The sequence below is a fragment of the Drosophila innubila genome (assembly GCF_004354385.1).
Source record: "Drosophila innubila isolate TH190305 chromosome 3R unlocalized genomic scaffold, UK_Dinn_1.0 2_E_3R, whole genome shotgun sequence".
NCBI classification, from domain to species: Eukaryota; Metazoa; Arthropoda; class Insecta; order Diptera; family Drosophilidae; genus Drosophila; species Drosophila innubila.
In genome coordinates, this window is record NW_022995380.1 from 5,377,285 (window position 1) to 5,404,602 (window position 27,318).

General features: G+C 39.7%; 3 protein-coding genes across 3 annotated transcripts; 1 reads left to right on the top strand and 2 right to left on the bottom strand.

Annotated features, from left to right (window-relative positions):
* Nucleotides 1-1,580: 1,580 nt before the first annotated feature.
* On the bottom strand, nucleotides 1,581-2,039 carry LOC117792355 (hepatoma-derived growth factor). Its single transcript, XM_034632442.1, has one exon. It carries the CDS (start codon nucleotides 2,037-2,039, stop codon nucleotides 1,581-1,583), a length of 459 nt encoding a protein of 152 aa, XP_034488333.1.
* Nucleotides 2,040-9,433: 7,394 nt separating this feature from the next.
* Nucleotides 9,434-10,775, top strand: LOC117791454 (inositol polyphosphate 1-phosphatase). Its single transcript, XM_034631215.1, has 2 exons — nucleotides 9,434-9,992; nucleotides 10,051-10,775. The coding sequence occupies exons 1-2, from the start codon at nucleotides 9,509-9,511 to the stop codon at nucleotides 10,698-10,700; spliced, it is 1,134 nt and encodes a 377-aa protein (XP_034487106.1). The 5' UTR covers nucleotides 9,434-9,508; the 3' UTR covers nucleotides 10,701-10,775.
* A 39-nt stretch (nucleotides 10,776-10,814) lies between these two features.
* Nucleotides 10,815-15,076, bottom strand: LOC117791452. The gene is made up of 5 exons (XM_034631214.1): nucleotides 14,598-15,076; nucleotides 12,212-13,691; nucleotides 11,453-12,147; nucleotides 11,190-11,386; nucleotides 10,815-11,127 (listed from the first exon to the last, which is right to left on the bottom strand). Exons 1-5 carry the CDS (start codon nucleotides 14,741-14,743, stop codon nucleotides 10,976-10,978), a joined length of 2,670 nt encoding a protein of 889 aa, XP_034487105.1. The 5' UTR covers nucleotides 14,744-15,076; the 3' UTR covers nucleotides 10,815-10,975.
* Between the last annotated feature and the right edge of the window lie 12,242 nt (nucleotides 15,077-27,318).

Here is a 27,318-nt window from a genome sequence, read left to right on the forward strand (position 1 = left end):
CCTGTCACTGGTGTACTCCTGGCCATTACAGTTTGTGTACGGTTTGCTACAGTTGCAGGTCCCTCGGCGCGCTTTGTTTTTGTTTATGCTGGGCAGGCACAAGCTGACAATGCTCCATCATGTCCAGTGTACGTGCGGCCAAGCAAATTACAGGGGCACTACGTCACCTGCAGGAATTTCCAAGTCCACATTGTCAAATGCCATCAAAAGTTGTTGGACATGCCGTAACATTAATTTGACTTTTACTGCACTAGACTTAGGCCAAGGGGGATGGTGGGTAGACCCCAAAAGGAAAGAATAAAAGTATACGAATTATGCATGATGAATTGACTGGAGTCCTTAAAAATCTGTCCAGGAATCAAACCGCAACGACACAGGACAACATTTACACAGACAGCTGTCGAGGAGGATGCTGCAACATGTAGCATGCAGCTGCTGCAATCTGTTGGAGTGCTCAAAACTTGCACAGAGTATCTCGTGATCAACGCACATCTTGTTGCAGGCCTAGTGAATCTGATTTGTGGTCAACTGCAGCATCAGCAACAACAACACTAATATTGGCCTTGTTAACCTAAATGCATACAGTGGCTCACAGATTATTTCCAACAGCACCTAAGCAAAAAGCTTTAGTCAGCTTTGACAACTAAACTCACAGAGTTATCAAAACTACACCAGAGGTGATCCGAAATGAAAAGCGAGAAGGATTAAAGTACCAAATACTAAATATTATTTTAAGTGCATGTTAACTTAATTTTTGATTGAAAAAGGCTGTGATATAATTTTTGTTTGATTATTTAGATTTCAATTAAAAATAATTATTTTATAAATAAATGAAAGTGTATTTTACAAGGTAATGCATAAGGCTAAGAGGCTAATAAGCTTTTTAGTTTAGTTGTTATAACTGATTAAAAATTTTACCAAGCGCTGGCTGAAATAAGCTGTGAGCCACTGTAAATATGTGTAAGAATGAGGTTTCCACCGCAGATGCCACAGCAACTGCGGCGATTAATTTGCTGTGGTTCCGATAATTTGTTAATGTTAATCGCAGCTTGCCAGATCAGCTCCCGTTGTCAATCCCAGTCGGGATCCCAGTGCACTGCTGTTGTTCGATTAAAGTGAAGCATCCTTTAAAGTAGGGTGGGAAAGCAGCACATTTCGATGTTTAGTTCGGTCTTTGGATACACCAGTTTCATGGGCATTACAGTTTACGATACCATTAAGCTAAACTATGCCCGTTCCACAGGATTGTTAGGGTGTCTTTCGATTTGCTGATGCCGCAGCTTTTAATGCGTTGCCATTTGTGAGGCAATCGAAACGTGCCGCAAAGTGTATCGAGCTCGTTTTCGATTAACTGTGCAACAAATAGTCAGCGTCACGCAGTCGCCATTACGCCCAAAGACACGCCCACGCGATAAACACAGCCAAAATCCTTAATTGCCGCGTGACGCGTGAGTGCCACAAAATTGCAAATGGAATCTTGCCACATTTGGAAATCAGAGAATAAACGAATGCTACTGAAAACAAATACAAAACTTTATTAGAAAGGAACTTTGCTAGCTTAATGATAATACCACTTGGTCTTAATCCGAATCCCCGGTTATGTGTATAAAAGGCAAATTGAACTTTGTAAGTTTTTTACCATCCAGTTCAAGTGACGATGATGTTGATGAATCAGTAGACGATTTTGTATCGCTTTCCAGCTCCTGATCTTCACTAGTCAATTCGGCCTTGGCCTGAAAGTAGCCTTGGTCTTGGCCAGGATTGCTCACGGACTTCTGTACATGATCCATGGCGCTCCTAAATGAACTGTTTGCTCTTTTCTGCACATCGCCTAAGCGCACTTTATTCTTCTCGTACTCAAAGAGCTGGGGTATTCCAACTTTGGCAATGTTGCAGGTGCCGTAGAAGTAAACATGATACATTTTCCTCACTTCCTTCCGTAGGATGCGTGCTGGCCAGGCGCGAAAACCACGCACCTTGGCGAACACAAAGTCGCCCACATTGAACTGTTTCACATACTTCTTGCCTTTGCGACCCATTTTTTTGTAAATTAAATTTAATTGTTTCGATATGTACATAAGCTTTGTATAAATTCGCTGGCTACGCTTTTGCCGGTGTTGCCAGATCGTGTGCAAGCATGCGACAGTGTTGAGCAACGTGCGCAAACTCAAATTAGCATGCCAACAGAAATTGGGTCAAGCTGTGCTAATGTTTTCTTAATAAGCTGATCAGCCCAAAGTGGCGATATTTGCATTAGTGCCCATTTGCTAACATTCTTTTGATTGTCTCTGTGTTAGTGCTTTGAATGTATACATGTGTGTGTGTGTGTAATTCTGTTTAAGATTTTTGCTCACGTTCGCCGTATTATGCGCAAATTGGCTTTTTAAATTGTCGACTTGGTTAAACTAAACGCAGCTACACTTTATGGCCATGTTTCGTGCTGCATTTTAAACCATGCGAAATTCCGCAAACTAAATTCACACTCCCCCTACCTTTTCGTTCCCTTCTCACACTCCCTTTCTCTCTATCACACTGGCTAACCTTGTTAACTCAATTATAATTATTGTAATTGTAAAATTGCATTATTTAACATGCATAATTACAACTATATTTTATACGCAAAATGTCTTTGGTTGCACCTTCTTTTTTTTGCAGTATAAATTAGTGTTAGGGTGAGAATTTAGACTTTTTTAAACCATGATAGATGACAATGTTAAGGATCAACCTCTATGTGAAATCAGGAAATAAGTATTATCATATGTAGATAGATAAAGCCAGAGTATTAAAAACCCATACTTGGTTGGTTAATAGTGGCCCACACCCACTTGACTGTCACTGGACTTGACAGTGCTCAGAATTCAATTAGGAAAAGCAATTTACGATCCGGCCACGAGACATAATACTAATACCAGCAGCACGAGGAGCAAGGGCAGGGAGCAGCAGCGACGATAGCTGCCTGACCACATGGACACTACACTGTGGACAGTGGACACAGAACATGGGCTCGTAACCCGCCACAAAGCACATTAAGCAAACAAGCCAAAGGCGGCACGGGGGCATAAGCTACGCATGTAATTTGTAAGTAATTTTTTCAACTATCAACGTACCAGACAAACGACGACAACGACGACGATGACGGCCACGCACTTTGCCAGCCAAAACGCATTACAAGTGCGTGAAGGGGAGAGAAAAGGAGCGAGAAGGTAAAAGTATGATCAGCAGGCACAAGCCAGCACGTTAAGTTGAAAAAATTAAGTAACGAAAGCATTGAATGGCCAACTGAATGACTCTGGGAACGGGTATGGCAATGGGAATGGCCATGGCCAGCGACAGGCAAAGAGTTAGGCATAAATTATGAATCATTTAGACGCTTCCTTATGACACCAAAACGAAGAAGCCACCACCACTACCACCACCAACAGCAGACCACAGTCTAACGTGGCCAGCCATGCTCAGGGCCGACTTGGCCTCATGATACATGGCCAACCAGGCGAGGAGGTGATTAACAGACGACTGCGATGACTCTGACAATCGACTCTCCACGTCTCCTTTACTTTGGACTCGATTGCAAATCTGTTTGCCCAGAGTGAGGGGAAAACTAACTAGTATTTATGCGATGGCCTCGTGCCTTGATTTTGCGCCTTACTTTGTGACATTTTATTAGCCCTATTGCCTGGGAATGGCCAACATCAAAATCATCAATGTTTGTCTTAACTGTTAACTTTCAATGCATCTAAGAATTCAAGTCCATTTTCATTTCCATTTCGAAATATGTGACAATCGCAGTTCCAATCAATGCACGTTCTGCGAGGGGGATGGGAAGGGGAAGGGAACAAATTGAGGTGTGTGGTAAGTTATGGCATACCATAACACCTGGAGATCAGCTCAGACCGATCTCTCACTTGGAAACTGGTCACCTCACGCACTTTGAGGCAGCACTTTAAACAAAAGACTTAAGACACGAACTTGGCCCCGCAAGTCACAATTTCCTGGGGTGGCACAAAAGCGCACACTGCACACCTTTTGCATAATTTGCAATAACTTCTGGCCAAGACAATTAAAAAAGTCTCTAATTAAGTGATTAAAAACGCACACAGACATCAAATTGTGGAAATATGCAAGTCAATAAAACAAGAGGCATGCAACCCACAGCTGGCAACCCCACACACACTCCCGCGCACGCAATTGTGCTAAAGAGCGGGGAGAAGGGCAAGGAAAGAGTGGTGTACGTGTATCTGCAGCTTTTCCAGGAATAAACACGCTTTTGCATTTTAATGCCGCGCAAATGAGGCGACCAGACGACGTGGCCAGAAGCCGGACAGTAAACGAGCCGCAGCGGTCAAAACCGAATGTGTGTCGGGGCATGAGGAGGTGTCAGTGTGCGAATGTGCAAGTGAGTGTGGCTATCACGCACACACGCACACACACAAACATAGAGTCATTGGCAATGGCTTGTTTCTGGCTAATAAATGCCTTTTTAATGAATAAATCACTCAGAGATAAGCATCTCTTAATAACGTTCATTTAAAGCAGCGAAAACAAAACACAGTCCGGCTAATAAACAAGCCAAGAGAAGAAAGAGATACACACACACGCACACATACTAGTAGATGCAAACGTGTGTATGTGTGAGTTGAAAGTAGCGCCAAACACTTGGCGTTGATTTTGAGCATTTACTTTGAGAAACTTTGAGAGATTGGCGCTAGAAACGCAATACCTGTCCATCTTTCAGTGGCTGCTACCCCCTCGTCTACCTTTTTTCCCGCCTCACGTTTCTGGGTCTCCACTTGCGCTGTCTGCTTGCTGTCTACAAGTGCCACAAATTTATTTGTATGTCTTCTTCATGTCAGTTGGCTGGCAACTACTTACGACGACTTCAGCTTCAGCTGGTAGGAGTAGGAGTTGGAGTCGCAGTCGGACTCGGAGTCGGGAGTACAGTTGAAATACGCAGCTCAACTGTCAGCTCAACTGGCCCGATATGATTTTTTAATAATTTCTTGGCATTGGCATTGGCATTCCCATTCCTATTCCGAGCACGCTACGCAGACAGCAACCGTTCTCAGACTTGTCCAGTGCCGCAATCATCAATGTCAATTAAATGTTAATGCCAAATTGTTGAGATGAGCACTGCGTGTGGGAGTTGACCAGGATACGAGTATGGCCATTGGAATGCAAGGTGACTGCGGCAAATGAAGCTATCCCAAGCTCTCTATGGGAAAGCAAGACACATCGGGTCAGATACGACGACCCTTGAAAAGCTGCCACAATTCATTGGCCATCGCATAAATCTTCAGCTAACGCCTCCAACTCGAAAATCTACATATTAACGCCACGCCAGGCCAAGCCAGGCCAAAGACAGAATCCACAGACAGCGCCACAATTGGCACAGACTGGATGGGGCCAGGTCCGCGACCCAAAACGACGATCACTTACTTTATGATCACTTGAAAACCAATCAAGCATAATAAATAATATCAGCGAGTGGCACGAGGGGCACAGGTTGTACCCAGCAATATTGAAAATGGCACACACAAACAAACACACACACTCTCACACACATTAAATTATATTCACACTCTGGCCTCCAGAAAATGAAATGGTTTTAAATGCGAACGAAAGCCAAACAACCCAACAACCACACGAATCTGAGCTGATCGCGTCGAGATCAGCAAACAGAACAACAACGTCAATGACCAAAAAATAAAGTAAAAAATAACAAGAAAAGAAAAGAAAAGAAGGAGGCAGGATGCGTTCTGGCGGGAACTCTTCCATGGACCATTAAACATGACTCTGCATTGGCAGACACACAGACCCCAGTCCCAGCCTCAGTTCCAGTGCCATTCACAGTGTCCAACTGGCCAGAGGTGAAACCTGGACTTGCTCTCGCTCTGCAGGCAGCCACATCCAGAGTAAGCACAGCACGTTCGACATGGTTGCTGCCACGATCGCTCGCTTATCATCATAACAATAATGTTAAAGTGGCAAAATGGCAAACTATTCGTAAAATGCATAAAATTTATATGCAATCGCCCAGGCAACAGATTTGTTTTACTATATGTTTGTGTTTCCGCTCGACGATTTCAATGCCCACTAGCTGCAGACAGAGAAAACTAATTTCAATTCTACAGCTGTCAATTACGGTAAAAAGAATGCCCATTAAAGTGTATCTCTGATGTATTGAACCAATCATCATGAAAACTCGTTAATTTTTACACGTTAATATATCATTATTATTTAAGAAAATATAGTTATATTAACGGCTTAAAGCTAAACTAAACATGAATATACTTTACTCAAATAAGTTTGTAAAATAAAATACAAATTATGCATTATACATTCCAAATATTTCAGCATTGGTTGCTGCAAAATGGATCATGGCTGTTGCAGAAGCAATTGCAATTGGAAGCAACTTTGGCGAGTGGGTGCTGCAACATTCTCTATCGACTGTCGTCTGTTGGCAATTGCACCAATCCGAAACTAGTAGATACAAGTTCTCTGTTGAATGGGTAGACATTTTAGAGTTGACTGCAACTAGTGGCTGGTTAATCGCGCTGTTTTTCTATTGCGCATACGCCCCGTCGCCAATACCTTTGATGGCCTCAATCTACTTGCTAATCAACTTGAAGAAACTTTTTGGTCTTGGACTCACCCCCTTGGTCAATAGAACGAGATTGATGCCCCGCTAGGTAATCGACTGAAGCTCATAATTTAAAACAGTTATCAACATTGTTAGCTTTGTTGTGGCATCTTAATAATCAAGTTAACAGCAAGGCAAAACCAAACAAACATCAAAATGATAAAAGCAAACAAATTTGTAGAAGCGTTGAAACTCGTTTAAAACACCTCAGGGGAGGAGCCGTCCGTCGCAAGTAGCCAACAACGGCCACAACAGAAAGAGCAACAACATTGTGGCCATAACAGAAATCAAGTCACAACAAATTTAAATATTTATACACTTAAACATTTAAACATTAAGGGAAGAGAAGCGACGACTGGCTTACATTTTGCTTTGCCGATTAATTAAAGACTCATTAAGAATTTGTTTAACTCAAGCGATTAATTAAAAGGCTGTTAGACGTGCAAAGGGTAAACAAACAAGCGAACAACAATGCAAATTGAAACAACACAGAACATGTGTATCCGCAGCGAAAATGAATATATGTATTTTATTTTCTATCTTGCCCAAAGTACAACAAAAGACTTAGGCGACAAACTTGTCAAGGTAACGACAAGGAAAAGTCATAATGATCGATCGTATTATTTTTATTAATTCGCATAAATTTATTATTTGGTAATAAATGAAATGAATAAAATGTATATACTTAGGAAGAGTTTTATTAAAGATCGAAATTAATTTTTAGCCTTAGAAACTTTGGTTTTATCTCAAACTAATTTGAGATATTACAAACAAGGTTGTAAGCAAAATTTTTGTTTGTTGTGGATACATTTGTTTTGGTTCGACTTACTCGAAGAACTTACCGAAAGAGAGCCCATGGATATGACAAATGCTTTAGGCCAAGTGGTTGAAAAATCGTTTGCCAAAAGATCAGGCAATGGAATTGAAACGTCAAGAGTCGAAATTGGCTAAAAGAAAAACGAGAAACGGTTTGTGTGTTGTCGTTATCGTTGTCGCTGTCGCTGTTCTTGTTACTGCCTGCTACTTCCCGCATGAATATTAACACATTATAAGCAACGCGTGCGTTTGAGTGAAAAATTAACCCAAACGAAACCAACATGTTAGTGGTGCTTCTGCAGCGTGGCGTAAATTATGCAAAGTCATCAAGTCAACGTTATCCAAACATCAATTGCTCGGACTGAGTCTGGGCTGTGATGTGTATTGCCTGGGAAAATTAGCATAAGCCAAGCAATACACGAATAACTTGGATGAACGCTGGCCCCGTAGGGCAGACAATTCTGTGCAGGGCATGGTATTACAGGAATGCGTCCGTCGTCGTCGTCGTTATCGTTGCCACATTGATGCAGTCACTTTGATAGCGCGACATTAGCAGCAATTTATATGCAAATGCGTCTCTCAAGCTCTTGGGATGCAACTGGAGAGTGGATGCGGTTCAAGCTGATTGATGGTCTCATTTCATAAGATGTTGCAGGACCTGCTCCAATGGCAGAAAGAAAGAGAGAGAGAGAGAGCGAGATCGAGCGGAGTATTCAGCATCATTAATGCGAATCATTAGCAATGCTCGTCGATAAGATCGGGTGCAAATTATGCAGCATCCAGAAGAAAGAGCGTAGGCAGGGGAGACACCATAGCCCCCAACCCCCCTAAACTCTAAGCTAAAAACTTTTAAACTCCTAGTTCCACCTATCACATCACATTGAATAGCAAAATAAAAATTATTACTTTTTATCTTTCATTGAATTAAAGGTGTTCATTTTTAATCCTGAATATAAATGGAAGTATATAAAAGATACAAATATCTCAGAGCTTTAATTTTGTTGACATTTTATGCCTTTCTAGTTATTCAATTTGAAAATGAATTTAATTGCGCACAAAAAATCTTAACTTATATAGGTTTTCGAAAAATACACCAAGAAATTTTTCAATGGCTGTTTTCAGAAGTAGTTCTTTAAGACTGATATACTTACTTAAAAAAAAAAAAAGATTTTGACCCTCCCTTTGCTTAAAGCTGCCTGCGCCCTTGACCAGAAGCATCAGTACCAGCAGCATCAATATACTTGATGCCTCATTCGGAAATAATTCATGATTTTTCTACATACATACATGGGCGGTGAGTGCGTAATTTTTAATTGTCAATTAAAACTGGTTCAATTAAGATGTGAAAGCTGTAAAATGCATTTAATTTTATTTACGAAAAGTGCGAAAAAGTCCTTAAAATATTTAATAAATGAAAGTTGAATTATTCTTGCTACATAATACGTACATACATATATACATAATTTGTTTACATTTATTAAATATGTTTTTCTCTTACGCTATTTCTGTATTGACATTTTCTCTTAACTTAAAGATGGAACCTTAAAATTTTTAATTCATTTTTATTACAACTTTTTTGCTTAAAAAAATTAAATAATAGAATTTCAACCCACATCGGATCACTTACCCGTTGCAAACTGTTTAAGAATTTAATCTTTTATGTAAATTACGTGCCATGCTCATCGGTTAATAACATCTACAATGATTTGGTTCACGACGAATCTTAACACATAACAACGCATTTTATTAAGAAATGAAGTGTATTTTTTATAATGAGAAATATAAAAATTAATGATAAAACAAGACTAATTTTCATTTGTATATTTAGGTTAAGAGATTCAAAATTTGAATTTTCGCGTAAAGCACACAAATCTTTTGGCAGAGTTGGCAGCACCATAAATATCGTTAGGCATATCGATATTTCTATAAGTGTGGTGGTAAACGATAATAATTACTTATCAATATTTTTCTATCGAACAGTATGGAATAAGTGAAACCTTACAAGCGAAATTTAAAAAAAAAATGTAAAAAAAAGTTTGCATTAAGACACTCAGAATGGGCGAGAACATAAATTTGGTCCGTGCTCTTATCAACTGTGCAGAGAAGGCGGCAAACATCGCACGACTGTGTCGCTCCAACGAAGAACTTCTGGCGCTCCTGGTTCAGGAGAAAACTGGAGCTGAGGCAAATGAACGTTTTGAGCATGATTTCAAGACGCTGGCAGATGTGCTTATACAGGAAACTATCAAGCATGAGGTGGGCGAGCTGTTTCCAGCCATGCGTGATGCCATTCAAGGTGAAGAATCGCCGAATTTCACCAACAAGCTGGGTGACAAAGTAACCATTGTTGTGGGAGACACTGAAGATGAAACTTCAGCCTGTCTGGGCGCTGTACTCGGTGACCACAAAGCAGCTGCCAACGCGCTCGCTGCTGGGGTGCATCAGAAGGTCGTCTACCACAACGACAAACTAGGCGACATCCCCGAATTACCAGCTGATATTGACTATAGTAATTTAGGCATTTGGATTGATCCCATTGGTATGTGATTTGAGAAAAATATATGTATTGTAATAAACCATATACATATATATTTTAGATGCCACTGCTGAGTACATTTCTGGAGACACTATATTCACAAACTTTCCTGGCATTACGTCCACGGGCTTAGACTGTGTTACAGTGCTAATTGGTGTCTACGAACGTGACTCCGGAATACCAGTTATGGGTGTAGTCGCACAGCCTTTTGGCAACAAGCTGGAGGAGCTTGTTTACAGTTCTTCGTTGTATTGGGGTATCTGCTTGCCTACAGTGCAGGCTCACAACTGCAACTTTGGGCCACGCGAGGACCAAAGGCGTGGCCAAATTGGCATTTTCTCTAGCTCGGAGGATTCAAAAATACTGCAACGCTTCCTCGATCTTAAATACGAGTTGGCCTTCTCCGCGGGCGCTGGTCACAAAGCGCTTAAGGTTATCTCCAACGACGCGAACGTTTACATGCTAAGCAAAGGATCAACATTCAGATGGGACACCTGCGCACCGCAAGCAATTCTACGTGCTTTAGGTGGCGATGTCCTTGATTACGCTACTAGCGTCGCAGAGCAGCGTGCTGTGCCAATAAAGTATCTCGCACCCGACGCAAATCAAATGGTGTCGGACTCCGACTGGAAACGCAATGCGAATGGCTTAATAGCCGTGCGAGATTTTGAAACGTTAAAGGAACTTCTCCCCAAGCTGAAGGCGGACTAAATGTTGTTATGTTATTGCTGTTGTACCTTATTGATGTTTGTATCAAATAAAAAAGATCTCACCAACTCATTTGAATCAATAACTATCCCACTTGAAGAACGCTATTCACATTAATTGAAGGAAAATCATAAACGAAAAAGTCAAATTTATTAAGAGTTTCGTTACTCCGAATCAATAATGAAATACACGTTGGTGTACATTGAATATTTAAAACAAAAAATATGGACGCTTTCCATGTCGTCAGTAATCGAATTATTTTTATAGTGAAGAGATTTCTATTTTAATTCTTTGGACAATATTTTGTCCAATTTTGGAATTTTAACCAGACGAGTGTTGGGTTCTGATCCTTCCAGTACAGTGCAAGCGATATTATTTTCAGCTTTCAGATATTCCTCCAGATTCAGAAAGTTCTTGGACTTGTCGAAGCCTGAATTTATATAATAAAATTTCAAATTAGATAAATCAAAATGAGCATATCTAAGGACTTACCATCTATGAAACACTTTGTGGCATAAACTGACTTAAGCAGTTCGGTCGGAATGGGCTTTATGTTCTTTAAGGGAACCACCTCGGAATTTCCAAAATCGCAGTACAAAATTTCGACATCCTGACCTCTCACCTTAAGGCAAACACCCCGGTACCAGGTATTGTCCTCGGAAAAGAGCGTCAAACACATTTCACCAACACTGTGAAACAGATAGTTCAATTAATTAGCTTAATTAATTCTCAAGAGACTCGCATTCCTTTCTTACTCGGGCAGATATCCCGGCAATATCTGATCGTCGTTGCCAATTTCGGCCACGCTAGTTAGCAAATTCTGAAAATTCTCAGCGACCTTCTCGCTGGAAAAGAAGCAAGCAGTAATGTAACCAGTTTTGTGCAGACCAATGGCATTCAGGGTCAAAATTTGCACATTATTGCCGAGCGGAAGCAGCTCACGTTTAATGTCATCGAAATAATGTCGATTAATTTGCTTCTTGCTTTTCTCCTCGACAATCGGTGTTTTAGGTGGAGACGGTGGTAATCCACTAATACTCAAAGTTCCAGGCTGTGTCGCCTTGATTTCTTCTGGTACATGCTGAGGTCCTTTGGGTAGTTCCTCAGCAGGTTTATCATCAAAAATAATGTCTAGCATACGAAATACGAGCGAAGAGTTCTCGGCTTTGATACCTAGTAAATCAAGAGAGCTACAGTCGGAGTCAGTGAACTTAACCTCCAATTCGGACTCCGCGTCATATAGCTCCTGCAATATCCGAGCTGAGATATTAGAAGGCAATACTTTCGTCGAAACGCTACATATGGTACTAATATTAACGCGGCATTGGCTGACCGGCAAGTTTTCGAGAAAAGCACAGGATTTGTGCAAATAAGATGGTGGCACTCGATGCGCAGTGCCGGTATCGATGTTGCGTACGCCGTATCGCGAGCTTTCCATGTCGGCGACCACCTGTGAGAAGTATTAAGTATATAAGGACCTAATTAAATAAGATTTGTGTAAATATGTTACTTGCCTTGGCGCGATAACACTTTCCATTGGGACAGACAACCAGGACAATGGTTCCAATTGGTATCTCGCTAGACGGGTCAAACGGCTGGCATTTTGAAACCAGACTTTTGAATACACTCGGATATAGCTTGCTCTGCACAGAGCTGATACAGATCGTGTTATAATTGACAATATGCGTGATGTAGACCAAGGAACCGTTCTCGATTGGTTCTTGCCATAACTTTAAGCCCAGGTCAGCGACCCGCCCCATAAAAGTGTCAGCGCGAACGGCGCACACTTGCTGGTTCTGGGCCAACAATGTCGCTTGAGCCGTGCGGAGCCTTTTGGTATTCTCTTCTTGAAACTTAATGGACAATTCACGACCACATTTAGATAGTAGCTGCTGTAGGGAGCTAGTGGTGTCATTCGTGAGCGTGACTGCAAATACGCGTTGTGGATGATCGAGGAGCTCTTCGGGAATGCGACGGACCTCATCAGCTATCGAAATGCGGCCCTCATCCATTTCATAAACCAAAAACTTCGATGGTTGCTCGATAAAGTCTATCAAAAAGGCACGACGATAGCCCTTTTCTGTGAGGGCGGCTATAAAGAAGGTGCGCAGCTGTTCCGGAATGGGTTCGATCAGTTTCATATCGGTCTTATTAGACAGAGTAGAGTTTAGTTCTTCGTTGAGATTGCTCGGCCCTTTAACTTGCAAGAGAGCCACTTGCGGCTCCTTAAGCGAAACGTTGTGCTTAAAGGTCTTGACCAGGATTATATCCGGATTGCTGGACAGCACTTGTATCGGCAAGTCGAGTGGTATTGTTTTGTTGACATTCAGCTGAACCTGATAAATACCGTCGGCAGTCTTGCTACCCGAAAGACGCAATGATAGAACTTTGTTGATTTCCATTTCCTCCTTGGAAGACGTTTTCACCCTGAACGCATACGCCTTGATCTCAGCCATGCGCGGCACGGCCAAATAAACGTTCTTTGCCTCGAATGAAGCAACTGCGCCGTAGTCAATGAGACGCACTTCGCACTCCGCATTGGTTTTCATGGACATCACCTCGGCACGATACATTTTCTGATCAAAGACGACGCACACCAAGTCGCCAATAGCGATCTCCTGAAAGTAACATGGCTTCTTGTTCTGCATGCTGCGAGCCATGTTATCGGCAAGACGCTCCAGACGCTCGGAATTGGACTCTTCAACGACCCAAAAGGAATCATCCTTATCTACATATGTGACCCGACAGTCGAAGAATCCATTTTCGGGCGGATTGACATGATTGCGCCATTCAGTACTCAATTTGATAGCTTGCTTTTGTGCCACGGGCAATTCTTTAGTTGAACAATTGTTGTTGCCGCCCTCCACGTCGCCCGACAAGTCTTCCAAGCTGCATTTAGAACTTTCGGTTTCCAGCGGTCTTGGTGTTACAATTCCACCAGAATCATGCTTGGCAGTTGCTGCCGGCTTCAAGGGCTTCGAGCTAACCAATGGCCTAAGAAGAGTTTGTTGAGATAAAGTTAGTCTAGTATTGCTATTGAGAAATTTATATGTACATATGTAATTTGTTCTTTAAAATACTAATAACATTTCCCACCACCTCGAAAGTAGATAATGCAGATCAAGATGTATTTACAATGAAATTATTAAACACATCTTGATACAGGGTTGCGAAATCTTAGAGAGCGCTTATAAATTCAGCATGTAAGCCGACTAGCAGGATATGAAACATTTTATCTCGCTCTCACGCATACAAATACTTATTATCGTATTTCCCCTCAATGTTACACTTCTATTGCTCGCGATACCTTGTAGAATTATATAATGACAGAACAGTTTAAAATGATTATTTAGCAAACCAGCTGTCAACGAAGACGTCGCATTATATGAATACAAATTGAACACATTGGGACAAAATCAGTGCTGGTTAACGGTCTATTATAAGGACAAGTTGCAAAAGCAACAGTGAAAAAGTTCATTTTATATGGAAACTTAAAATTCAATTAAAAATAAACTAGTTGAGTCTCCAAACTAATTTTTTATGGCTTCATTCTGATAAATCGACCTCTATTTGATTATTTTTTCGAGATGCAAGCACAGGCCATTTCCCAAAATTTAATGATAATTTGTTTATACTTCATTACTTTTTAATTTACTCAATTATAATTACAAATATGAATTTTTGTGCATAGACAAGATGGCAGAAAAATACATACATACGTACATACCTACACATGTGTGTACGTATATGCATTTAAAAGCGGCGCACGTAAAAATAACGGCACCAATTGCGCGTCTCTTGCCTTTAACTAATCACATTCTTAGACTTTTGCACAATGAATGAATTTGTGTATATGGATTGATGAGTGTACATAGATAGATATGCAAATTAAGTACTTACGGCATTATAATGCAAAAATATTTGTGACGCTGCCAATCCTTCCGTTGACAGACATCATTGCAGTAAGATTCTCCACAGCGCTGGCACATCAAGGCAGATGCATTGCCACAAACTACACACGCCATTTCACTAGTTTCCGAATTCATAGATAAACCACAAGTTTGATTTTTTCCGAGTAAAGTTTATTTTCAATACACAGAACACGCAGCGCAAAGAGCAAACGCAAACTAATATGGCCGACCTAACGGTTGTTTTTCTGCAAAGCGGCTGACGAGAAACAACAGTGCAATAATTAATATTTATGAAACTTCCACAACAACAATATGCGTGAATTAATTTCCTGTAATGCTTTAATTTTCTTAAACGAAGATGCTCATTTTGAATGTAGCACTTTTTTAAATACGTCTGAAAAGCTTGAAGCGCGTTCGCAAAGTGTCGATAAATTCAACTCAACTTCGACTCGCTGCTAAATAAATGCGAAGGTTGCCACCCAGTAAAAATTTCAGATCTGGCTCTATTTACATTTTTGCAAAATTATTGTTCAAATTTTCGAATAATTTTTTTTGTCCCCAAGGGGCGACAAACCTTTATAAAATAATTCACATTTACTTTATTAAATTTTGAATAAAAAATTAATTCCAAAATAATTGAGAAATGAACAAAATATAAATTCAAATTAGAACTTTACTCCCAGCCATTTTTTATCCGGAACCGACGTTGATAAAATCGTTAAGAATTAGTTCGAATGAACTATTTGCCAACGTGCTCGTTCGTTTTGTTCGTTTTTTTGATGTCCCAACTTAATTTTGAAACCAAACCATAGGTGGCGCTTTCGTGTTTCGAATCCAGACAAAAATAAAATGCAATGTTAACAAATCGACTATTTGTTTATTATGTTGGCTTTTTTTTAGATTGGTTTTTGACAAATAAAAAATTTAGTTGCTGGATATCTTGCTACTTGTCCTATGCATGTTAAATAGAACTGTAAAAAATACAATAAATATTTCATATTAAATGCACCCATTTGTATGCTATTTAATTGTAACGGTGCACATGAAGAAAGCTTAACTATATTTTCTCTCTTTGGTCGTATTTTGTCTCGCCTGCTCTATGTTAAGCGAACACGTGGAAGCCAAGATAAATTAGTAAATTAGCTTTTTCCTTATTGGCTTTATTGTCTTGCAGCGTGCAACGGGCGACGATTCCGTGCAATTAAGCTGCATCTCCGTATGCTTTCAAGTCGAGACAAATTGTCGCGGTGGCAAGCGTACATACAAATGCACATGTACATAAGTAAGTTCATCTGTTTGTTTGGTTGAACAGCTGATTATTTCAGCTCCATAGCATTAGGGTGTCCCTAATATTTTTCGATTTCTAAATGTTTAATTTGTCGCCCACCAAAAAATGTACATTCAATATTAAAATAAATTTCAAGTTTCCGATTAATCCTATGACCGATTGATAAATTTGGCTGGGATAGCTGAGAAAACAACAAAGTTTTTCAAAGTGTTAACTTCAACCCCGAAGTTGAGTACAGGTCGAATTTTCCAGAAATCTAGAAATCCAGCTACCTTGTGTAAAATTTTCAGTTTTCCTTTATCAAAAATAAACTTTTTGGAAGACCAAAGAAATTAAAAAATTTTTGTTTGTCCATACAACGAAGAAACACCCTAATGTACAAATGTATGTGTGTATGTATGTGTCTATAGTGTGATGGTTGTATGTATGCGTGTGTATACTTGGAGCAACATGTGTGTGAAGGAGGTATGTGTGTATATATGTGTGTTTGTATGCAGCTGAATTCAATTTACTGTAAATGTACACATTGTTGTTGTTAAGTTGATTTGACTTTGGTTACAGTTCGCTAATGAGCTGCAGGAGCTGTTGAGTCGCATAGGCTGATAAAGGCCTCGGCTAACATAAACGTAAGTTGGGCGCAAGCGTCACGCACGCACACCCACATACACAATGCTCATACCCATACACGTACGCGTTGTGGCTTTAATTGCCATGCTGCTGGGCAGACAGGAATGGGGCAACACTGTTTACTTCGGCTGGCTTGTGTTGCACGTTTAGTTACCGTAGCCGCTGTTGCCTGGATGGGATTTATGTTTGCTGTACATGAATGTTGTACAAACAATTTAGCTGTAACTGTGACACTTACACACATTCGTATATACACACACACACACACACACACACACACACACAGATACATTGGCGACCTCCATTTAACACCAAACGTGTCATTTGTGGCCATTTGCTGGTTGGTGTGGCATTTTCTTCGTTTGCTTTATGGCGTTACACAGCTTTTGTGGTCTATTAAGTGGCTCGAAACAGTAAATCAAAAGACGTACTGCATTATCTTTATGCGACTTGTTTCAACATGGCGTATGGGTTATTTGAGGCATAACACTTGCCACAAGTGAGCAACAAGCGGCAACATAACAATTTTAGTTAACGCACACAGCATCCCGTAAAAATGACACAAAGTGCTAACAAAACAGTATTAAGGACCTGCAATGAGAGAATGACAGAATGACATTGTGTAATGAACATCGACATTTTAGCTGAAGTTCATTAGAAGTAAAAGCAAAAGTGCAAAGTCTTAAAGCAGCCAATGCAGTTGACTTTGCTGCATGCAACAGGGGGCAGCATCAACAATTTCATTGCCAACGAACGGCAAGACCAAGACTAGACAAACTGGCTAGATAGAGAACGATGACAACGACCACCGTACACTGCACTCAGAGAATGTGAATAAAACTTTAAAATATATTTTTTTAAATTAAACTGTAATATAAGCAAGACTGAAAACGTTTAAAATATTGGAAGAAGGCATGATCCAAGCTCACTAGATTTCGGATCGATTTCAAAAATCGTAAGCGAGTTTTACTTTAATATTAAAATAATTTAACTTTTTTCAATTATTTGAACTTTTTCTTAAATTTTTAGGCCAAAAAAATGATTTATTAAAAATATGGCTAATTTTTTATGCATCAAACTCGAGAATTTGATATAATTTTAATTTTTAATCTAATGATTTAAAGTCTTAAAATTTTTAAAATGTTTTTATACGCACTTAATATTAACAGTGGTATTGCTTTGATATTAAATTTTATTGATTTATTATTTAAATTCTTAAAATTATTTAAATGTTTTAATACGAACTTGATATAAATCGTGGTTTAAAATAGAAACAATTAAAATACTTAATAAATTAGTATATATATTTTTTGGTTTCCGTATCTGAGCTTTGTTTTCTTTTTGAAAGTTAAACTTTTTTACTGTGTACTGTGAGGTCGCAGCACGCTTAGAGATTTTATAATGACATTGGACTCAAGCAACAGGAATCCGTACGCATGGCACACACATGTTGCGATGGATAGGTAATACTTGGCTTGCCACAGTGCATAAAGCTGTCTATATAAGACTAAATCCGTGTGTGTGTATGTGTGTTTGGGTCTATGACTTTTTATTACGAAGCACATAAAAAGTAACGTTTAAAAACCAAGCTGACTGGCGAACGGGAAATGAGCATCGCTTCGCACAAATAAACAAATTAATAAAAGGCAAATAAAAGAACACAACAAAAACAGAAGAAAAGACAAGAAAAACACGAGTCATAAATTAAATAGAAACAGCGAAAATTACTTACCCAAAAGAGGCTCCAACAACAAATGTGTCCCCTTTGCTGTGGCTGTCAATTTTTCGTAGCATACACACAGGCGTGCTTCAAAAAAGGAGTGGGCGAAGCGACGCGACGCTGCTGCTCTTGGTGCCAGCACGGAAAGGCAACGGGACGGGGGTAGTGGGAACGGGAACGGATCAGAAGAGAACTGAGTGCCAGCACGAATAATCTACTAGCGATTTATTTGTTGCTGTCGCCGCAGTCGCAGTCGAAGTCGCAGTCGCAGTCGGAGTCGCTGCCGACGCGTCGGTGCTGCTGCTGCTGCTATTTTTGTTACTTCTTTTTCATATTTTAACTTACTTTCAACAAATGCCGACGACGCTGTGCCAGTGGGCTATAAAGCAACTGCTGCCGTTGGTGTTTGTGTTCGGCTTTTTCTAGTTCGTCACCATCGGCGCCTGGCGTTCGTTTGCCACAGTCGTGCGTTGTCCTTTGCTCCTGTCGGTTGTGCTGTTGCCTGATCCGCATTCTGTTCGCCAATTTGCCAACTTAGTCGCGAGACACGTTCATTGCACACCTGTGTGCGCCAATAGGCGCTCGCTTCCTTAGCCAGCTACTCCATCAAAAGAGGAAAAAAGAAACGTAGCAAATTTGCACCTAAATTGCTTTAAATTATCTGCCCGAATTTTTGGCACGCGCGTAGTTTACACTCCGAAGTTTGAGAGTGTGTGAGTTTGTGTGTTGTTTACGCTCAGCTGCTACTCTGGTGTTTGTGTCCCTGTGAGCTGAAAGTGAAGAATAAATAATAAGAGTACAAGAAAAACAAAATAACCGCTAAGTGTTTTACAAGTGGAAAGCATTAAGTTGCTCGCTCGGTTGCTCCACAAGAGCGTCGGTAAAAATCTCTGGTAAGCATTTTGGCTTCTTTGTTGTGGCCCAAAGCCTTTTAATTGTTACGAGTGGCTTTGCTTTAAAAAATCTGTATCATATTATACATAAAGTATTAGGGTTTTGTTCGCATTTACCTAAGTATTTAAATGAATTTTCTCTCTGCCTTGTGGCTTTCATAAGTCATTGCGGTGTGCTGCCATGTCTCAAAGCATGTCCTAATCTTCATCTCTATTTCAGTGCTATCCATAAGTACGTGGTTAGGATTTGTGAAATTCAGACTTCGATCTTCCTGTGCCCTGAGGCATGTCAGCAGGTATACCGACGTCACCTCCTGACACCTGCCCAATTCCTTGTCACTCCTTGCGTCGACAGCATTAACATGTCCTTTCGCCTAAGCACTAGTGTTCTTTGCGTGTGAGTTGGCGCGACAGTTTGTCTTTATGTTTTCGGAATTGTTCTCATTCTGCCCTTTTCGAGTATTCACGCATAAATTTTAATAGTTCGTAGTTCCTATGTTTTAAATGACCCCCCGAGCAATGCTTCAGTTTGTCTGGCTATCTGCTTTTCTGGGTCGCCAGTTTAAGGCCTCTCCAATATTTATTTTGTGTAAAGTAAGCTAAAAATAGCGTACGGCACACGTTGCGTATCCTTGAGAGTGATTTTTAATATAGAAAATTATTATTTCACGTACCAAAATAGCTTTGTATGTGCACTTGTAATGGAAAATATAATGGGGTCAGCCTATGGGGAGGCACATTGTATATTTACACATCATGGTTTTTCCATTTTTAATTTAGAAGATTAAATTTTTTGCAGTATAAACAGAATTTATGAAATCAATGTGTGTGAATATAATTAGATTCTTTCGGAATATTTAATCCAAAGTATAAAAAATATTAATTGTTTGCTTTGAATTTGAATAATATAATCCAACATGAAAATATTTTGTACAAATTTCTGTACAAGCTGCTATTGTAAGCTGCTTATTTTAAGAACCGAAAGAACTTATTTACTTTACCGTTTATATACTTATGGGCCGGAGTGTGGTTAGACACCTGTCTGCCAAACTGTTTCGATGTGTGTGCTTATCAGAGAGTTTAACATGGCGCATTTCATTGTAATTAAGCTGCTAAGTGTCACGTACTCAAGTTCGATTTATTGTGCATTAAGAGAGCTGCCTTCTTCTCCCCTTTACTCTCTCCCTCTCTCCCTCTCACTGTTCGATCGAAGCTATAGTTAATTGTAATTTACCTTCTTGGTCCAGACCACCTGTGAAAAGAAAGTTGTATAAGAAAAGTACTCAGCTTTTGGTGAGTTACTTCCGCTTAGCACAACTTAGACACGCCTTCACACTCACACACAAACACATGCACGCATTAGTGTAAGTGCTGTTAACTTTATTTTGAAACTGTGGCAACAATTTGAATATTACCTAACTTTTGTGCTCCCACACAAAATTTCTCGAACAGGTAAACTGAAATTCCGAATCAATTTGGTTGAAACAACCTGAGGCATCGCATCATTTGACCTAAATCGCTCATGTTTTCAATACAAACTTTCGAATGAATTTACACGCACATGCCACAGTTTGAGGGATTTTAGTGAACGTTATCGTTTCGTGTTGCATACAAAGGGGCGCCTCAATGGCACTTAATTAAACGCTATGTGCGAACGAGCCGATTGCCGAAATACTTTTGTGCGGCACCAACGAGGTTCAATTGTTCAGGAACTTTTTCAATCGATGCCACAAAAACAGCGCAAGCAATTAAAAAACAAAATACATAAATGGAAGAGAAGGAAGGGAAAAAGTTGTCAAGTTTGGCAGCTTCTATTTAAGTTGTTGCTTTCAATGCCCTTTGAAGTAGTTAATTAAGTGATTGTCTGATTGATGGGCAATCTGAGCTGAGCTGAACTGAGCAGAAAATAATGTCTGTATTTTGATTTTTATTGTATAGAGCATTTAGCTTTGTCTCCCTTCTCGAGTGAAGCTTCCATTGGCCGGGTTTTAATTGCCAACAACAAGCCAAGGGAAGAACCTAACAAAGCTTTTAACAACATAAAAGCAATAACAACTTAAAGCTGTCGATCCCGACTGCAACTACCATACCATAACAGAATTAACCTTGTCCTGCAATGGCTTGCAATGAAGCAGGATAAAGCAAAACAGGATGAGACTGTTTCAAGTTCAGCTACTGGTTTGATTGATAGTCGAGCAGGTCATAAAATATGGCTTGGATAACATGGCTTGTCTAAGGTCAGCACATGAGTTATTGGTTTTCTGTGTGAAATTAGCTTTGAGATTGTTTTGGAATTACACAATGCCAATCAATTGTCAAGTTAAACATTGTTTTCCTTCTAGGCTAATGGCAAATTATTACGATTAGTTGCACTAATTAACCTTATCGATTTGCATAATATGCATTGAAACTCTGGTACTTGAATGATTTCAAACGTATTTAACATAACTCATACGCAGTGTTGTTCAGTTGTCACATTTCTCGTTGTACTCCAGCTATAACAGGCACTCAAAAAGACACACAGACAGTGTTCTTAATGTCAAACAACCGAGCAGACACAAAAAGTGAGACAGTCGAACTGTATACAAGTCCATTGTCCATGGGCTCCGCGGGTGTCCATGTCCATGTCTGTGTCTGTGTCTGTGTCCTATGGCTGCTAATGGTTGTGCACCCGATGCCTGTCAGATGGAATTTGGTTAGTCAAACGTTTGCTACATTTGTCGCACGTTTTTGTTGCCAGTGTTCGCTTGTTCGCTCGTTGTCAGCTAAAAATACAAAGCCAGCGACAGCTCGTTTTGTGTATCTAAGAGATACACACCGTTATCATCATCATCATCATTGTCGCCAACCTGGCGAAGAGTGTTGCCTGCAACTGTATAGATAGATGGCTGTCAGAGATGTTGTTGTAGGCAGCAGCTGGTTAGTTGGTTAAGAACTGCCTGACTGACTGATTGACTGACTGACTGACAGACTGTCTGACTGACTGACTACTGCTGCGCTTATCTAATTATAGCTTCATTACGACCACTGCGATGAACTTAACGAGCAAATGGAGCGCTTGTAGTAGGTGTAACAGCGCTTTAGCCTCTGAAGGCCAGAGCATTCGAGGCAGGCTGCTGTTGAGTAGGTCTAGGACATGTGCAGGCAAGCCTTGGCCCAGACAGTTATTTATTTTCATCATTATTGCTGGCAATATTACAGTTAGATAGCTTAACGGCATCCTCTCTCGTGTTGATATGCTGTGGACAATGTAATAATATTGTAATCAGACCGAGCTGCATGTCAATGGTCCAAATAACAGTCATTAGGTAATAAGCTCTTACATATAGTTGACTCTCAGCTAACAGATATCGAGTTCATTAGCTTGGTCAAGAAGGGGGATGTAGGGACTATTGAAATTTCGTTGTCGTATTTGCAGCAGGCGATCAACACCGTCAAATTGAAAGGTGGCACTTGCCTGGCAACATTGGCAAATGGCAACTCAAATGTTGACTGACAGCATACATCACACTCACACATTCACACACACACACACACACACACACACACACACAGTCACTTAATATCGCCACGACCCAGTGCCATTATTTTATTTTATTTGATTCGATTTATCCACACATTTCACATTCGCTTCTGCCCAGCTCAGCTTTTGGCTTTTGTTGTTAAATCGTTTGTCCATTTCTTTTTTTTTTTGTTTTGGCGCCGCGCTTGACGCTGATTTAATACAAATACAAATACAAATAAACAAATGTCGCCCACCTGCATGTAAATACAAACAAATGCTTTAATATGCCATCGAATGATGGCATGTCTGCCAGCTGCTCTCATTTGCCATCAAGATTCTAAGCTCAGCATGCGAGCGGCGCTGGAAAATTCGATTTTCAACATTTGCACGTCTTCTTTTCACACTTTTCTCACATTGTTTTCCCTCTTGCCGACGCCATTGTATGTTTTCGATGAACTCCTCACCCGAAAATCAGAGCACGTTAAAAACTGTGTTATTCAGATACCCTGCAGCTGTAAAATACATTGTACTTATTTTCTATCTGTCTAAGTCATTTTTTTATCCCATAACTAAGACTATTTCATCAAAATGAATCTTTAGTAAATAAATAAATAAAAAAATAAATCTTATGACTCGGTCTTTGTTGCTTTATATCTATTTGTCTTTCCCATCTTTAAAAACGTTTGATTTAATCCCTTCTCTGTATCTTGTATTTTTGTATTATTTTTTTTTGTCATTTTTTCTTTTTTATTTGTTTATATATATATTTTATATATCCTTTCTATTCTTTCTTTTATTTGTTTTAAATTAAGGCTGCAAACCTCGCTGAGCCGATTCGGTTCGCGATTTTAAGCAATCTGAACCGGATCATGAACCGAACCTATTTCTTAAAAAAAAAAATATTTGCAGCCTTGTTTTAAATATATATGCTTTTTATCCAATAATAATAAATTTTTCCCACCGTCTACTTTATTTGTCGAAAAAGTATAAAAAGCGGAAAAAGAATGTAATTTGAAATAGGTACACATTAAATGTATACAAACAAACGTGTACCATTTGTATATACATTTTAGGGTATTTAAAGTAGTGACTGGTAGGAAGGAGAATTGGTCCTTGGTCCTTAGATGGTGTGACCACCTCAGCAGCCATTGCCTTGAAAATTCCCCGTGGAGCTTTTGACTTTAATGGCGTTGGGAGTTAAAGTATATTGACATGTTATGATGCGTGGCCAAAAGCAGCGGGCGCTCACACACGCAAGCCCCTAAAAGGCATTCACACACACACACCCAAATAAACACACACACACATACAGTAACACAGTGATTGTGTGGCGCGTGTGCAGCAGCAATTTTATAAGCGCTGCGTGCGTTGCTTCTTAAGGGGCGCTCATGCTCATTGAGTGAGTGTCGCTTTTGGTGGAGAGTTCGATGTCTACTTCACAGTTTTCCAATATTAATTTAATCACTTTAGTTGCAGATGCCATTTTATGAGCCCTGCCACAAGTACTCATCAAAGTTTTCGTCCTTGTTGTACACGGCTTTGCCAGAAAGATTCTGCACTTGCTACAGCTCAATTTCTTGGTTTGCTTTGTCTGTTTGGCAACAGGAAATATAGACCGCAAATCGAATATCACACAAAAGCCATCAGCCCAGCGGGTTTGCGCATATTTCTCATTGTTGTTGTTGCTGTTGTTGCTGTTGTTCTCCTGTTGTTTTTGTGATTGTTGTTGCTTTCTGTGTTCGTGTATTGTTTCTTGTCAGCTTGAATTTCGTGATTTTTCTTTTGCTCGTTGCCGTTGCCGTTGCCATCGCTTTTCTTTTGCTTTTGCCATTGCCTGTCAGCCAAATAACAAATATGTATTTTCTGTCGAGCATTTTGCACAAAGCGCAGCTCAGTCTCTCTATTCAATATTTTCTCAGACCTTGCAAGGTCTTTAAAGTGGGCGAGGCACATGGCGTTGGGTAAGGGGGAATCTAAGTTGTGTATGACCTTTGCTGACAATCGGAGACCAAATCACATTATATATATATATATATATATACGCAGCACCAATAAAAGTTAAATCGTGCGCCATATACCGAGCATTCAATATGGGATTTCATATTTGTCTTAATATTTCATCTGAGCCATGAAAAGGGTAGCCAGAATGATGGAAGAGGGTAAACGGGAAACGGACTAGGTCAATGCGATTTATCGAAACTTGAGTAATACATTTTATATTTGATTTTGTTCTTGTGTGTCTATCTATCAAATTCATTGAAAGAGCATTACGTATACCTATTGAATCTACTTAAACTACCGTATAGCGAACATCTTGTAAATACAAATGACTAACCAAATTTTGTAAATATTTACTTTACTTTCACATACACATCTTTGGAGTACAAACATTAGGAATATATAATTAATTAGTTTTAGAAACGTGGAATTAAAATAAAATAAATACCGGTTCCGAAACCACTTGTATGGTAAAAAGTTATATTTCGGTCTTGTCCTTTATTTATTATCTGTTATATTTGAATTTCGAAGACGTGTGCAAATTTCAGCCTCCTAGGTCTTATGACTTGGACTGTGTAATGATCAGTCATTGAGTGAGGGGGTCAGTACAAAGAGTTTTATATAAAAAGATTAAAAAAGTAACAGCTTAAATTTGATGATGCCTTTTGTACTATTCACCATTCCCCTTTAAATTTTATCTGCATTTACATATTTAATATACCCACATTTAGAACTGTCTATTCTCAGTTTGAATCAGTCAACATTTTAGGCTTATTAAATTTGTTATTTACGGCCGTAGTGCGTGGGACTGACCATAAAAAGGAAACAGTCCGTTCAATAAAAACATGAGCATATACAATATGCATTTTGCCGAACGTAAGTACATAAGTCGATAATGTGTGTTTTTGTGTGTGTGTGAGCTTGATGTGTGAGTGTATAAAAATAGCACGGGAATCTTTAATAAGCGGTTTATTAAAGTTGCTGTGTATAAAGTCACTTACTTAAGTTGCCTGTGAGCTTGAATTGAAAATTAAATATTTATTCATGCTTTAAATTGCATAATCAAATTCTATTCTGTGAAAAATACGTAATTGCTGCTAATGGCGGGGAATGGAAGAAACAAAAAAAGTGTACAAGGAAATGGAGCAAAAATAAGCTTATTGAGGGCAGGCAGTTCGCAATCAGACATTCATACGCACTCACTTGGTACGAGTAAATAAAATAAGTACAAAATTGCAGTCATATTAGGCATCAAAATGCCATAAAATGTGCCGGCGTTCATACACTCGAGTGTACTTGTGTGCGATACGCAGATGCCATAAAAATCCAGTGCGGAAAACAACAACAAGGACAAGTCTCCCAAGTTGAGTCAAGTCACGGAGCATAGCAAACTTATTTGGGCAACGTACACACACTCGTATGTAGGTATGTATGTGTGTATGTAAATCGATATGTAGCTGTGTGTGTGAGTGTGTACGTACAATGCAAATGCCAATTGACATTCCTTTTGACCGACCAAGGAACAATGTCATTTCAATTTCCATCGCAAGCAAACGAAGGTTGCACGGCATGAAAAGGCCAAAGTCATCCGACTTAGGTGATTGACTTGAACGGAATCCAAGCCGTGCCGTATACGTGATTTCATAGTAATGATTGAGCTGCGATATTGCGGTGGTGCTGGTGCTGGTGCTGGTGGTGGTGGTGGCTGAACTGCATCAGCAACTCGTGCAAAGTTTTTGTCAGCGCACATGCCACACCGCTTGCCACCTGCCACCTTCCATCTCCCTTTTCTCTCCCTGAAGGCTGTCTACAATTTTGCGCTTCGTTTGTCAATGTCGTCTGTGTAACTTTGTCGTAGCTTTTTACTTCTTTGGGGCATATAATCAATTAACACTAATGAAGCTGCACACTCTGTTTGTCTCTCACTGGCTGACTACTGAGTGTGTGTCTGTTTCTATACCCGTTACTTAAACAACAAGTAAAAGGGCATATTGTGTTCATTGGAATGTATGTAGCAGGAAGAAGGAGGCATCTCCGACCCCATAAAGTATCATATTCTTGATCAGCATTAACAGCCATGTCGATATAGCCATGTCCGTCTGTCCGTCTGTCTGTCCGGGTGAGCAATTAGATCTCAAAGACTATAAGAGATAGAGATACCACACAGATTTCTATAAACCCTACGCAGGTCAAGTTTGTTTTTTTAATTTTGGACACGCCCCCAACGCCCACCACACCCACAGCTCTTAAGGTAGTTAACGTTATCTATTAATATTATCTATAATATCCCTTAACCGCAGTAAGATCGGACAAATAAAACGGTAGTAATAGCTAACCAAAGTTATGAATAAAGTTATTATTTCAATACAATCCCCTAAAATTATGCAGTAATTTCTTTAAAGTGCTTTCAAATAAGTATCGGGTGTCCTATGGTCGGGATCTTGAACTTAGCCTTTCCCACTTGTTTTTTTCATATTCTTATTTGTATTATGTTGGGGCCAGTGCACTATGGTCCGGATGAAGATTTTTTAGGAATTAAGTCATTTTATAAACATGTTCAAAGTACCGATATTTTTATGGCGATGTATTCAAAACACATCAAGCTCAAATGTTGCATAACTAAAATCTTAACATTTCTCAACACTGTTCAGCAATCAGCCGTTGAACAGAGTTGATTTG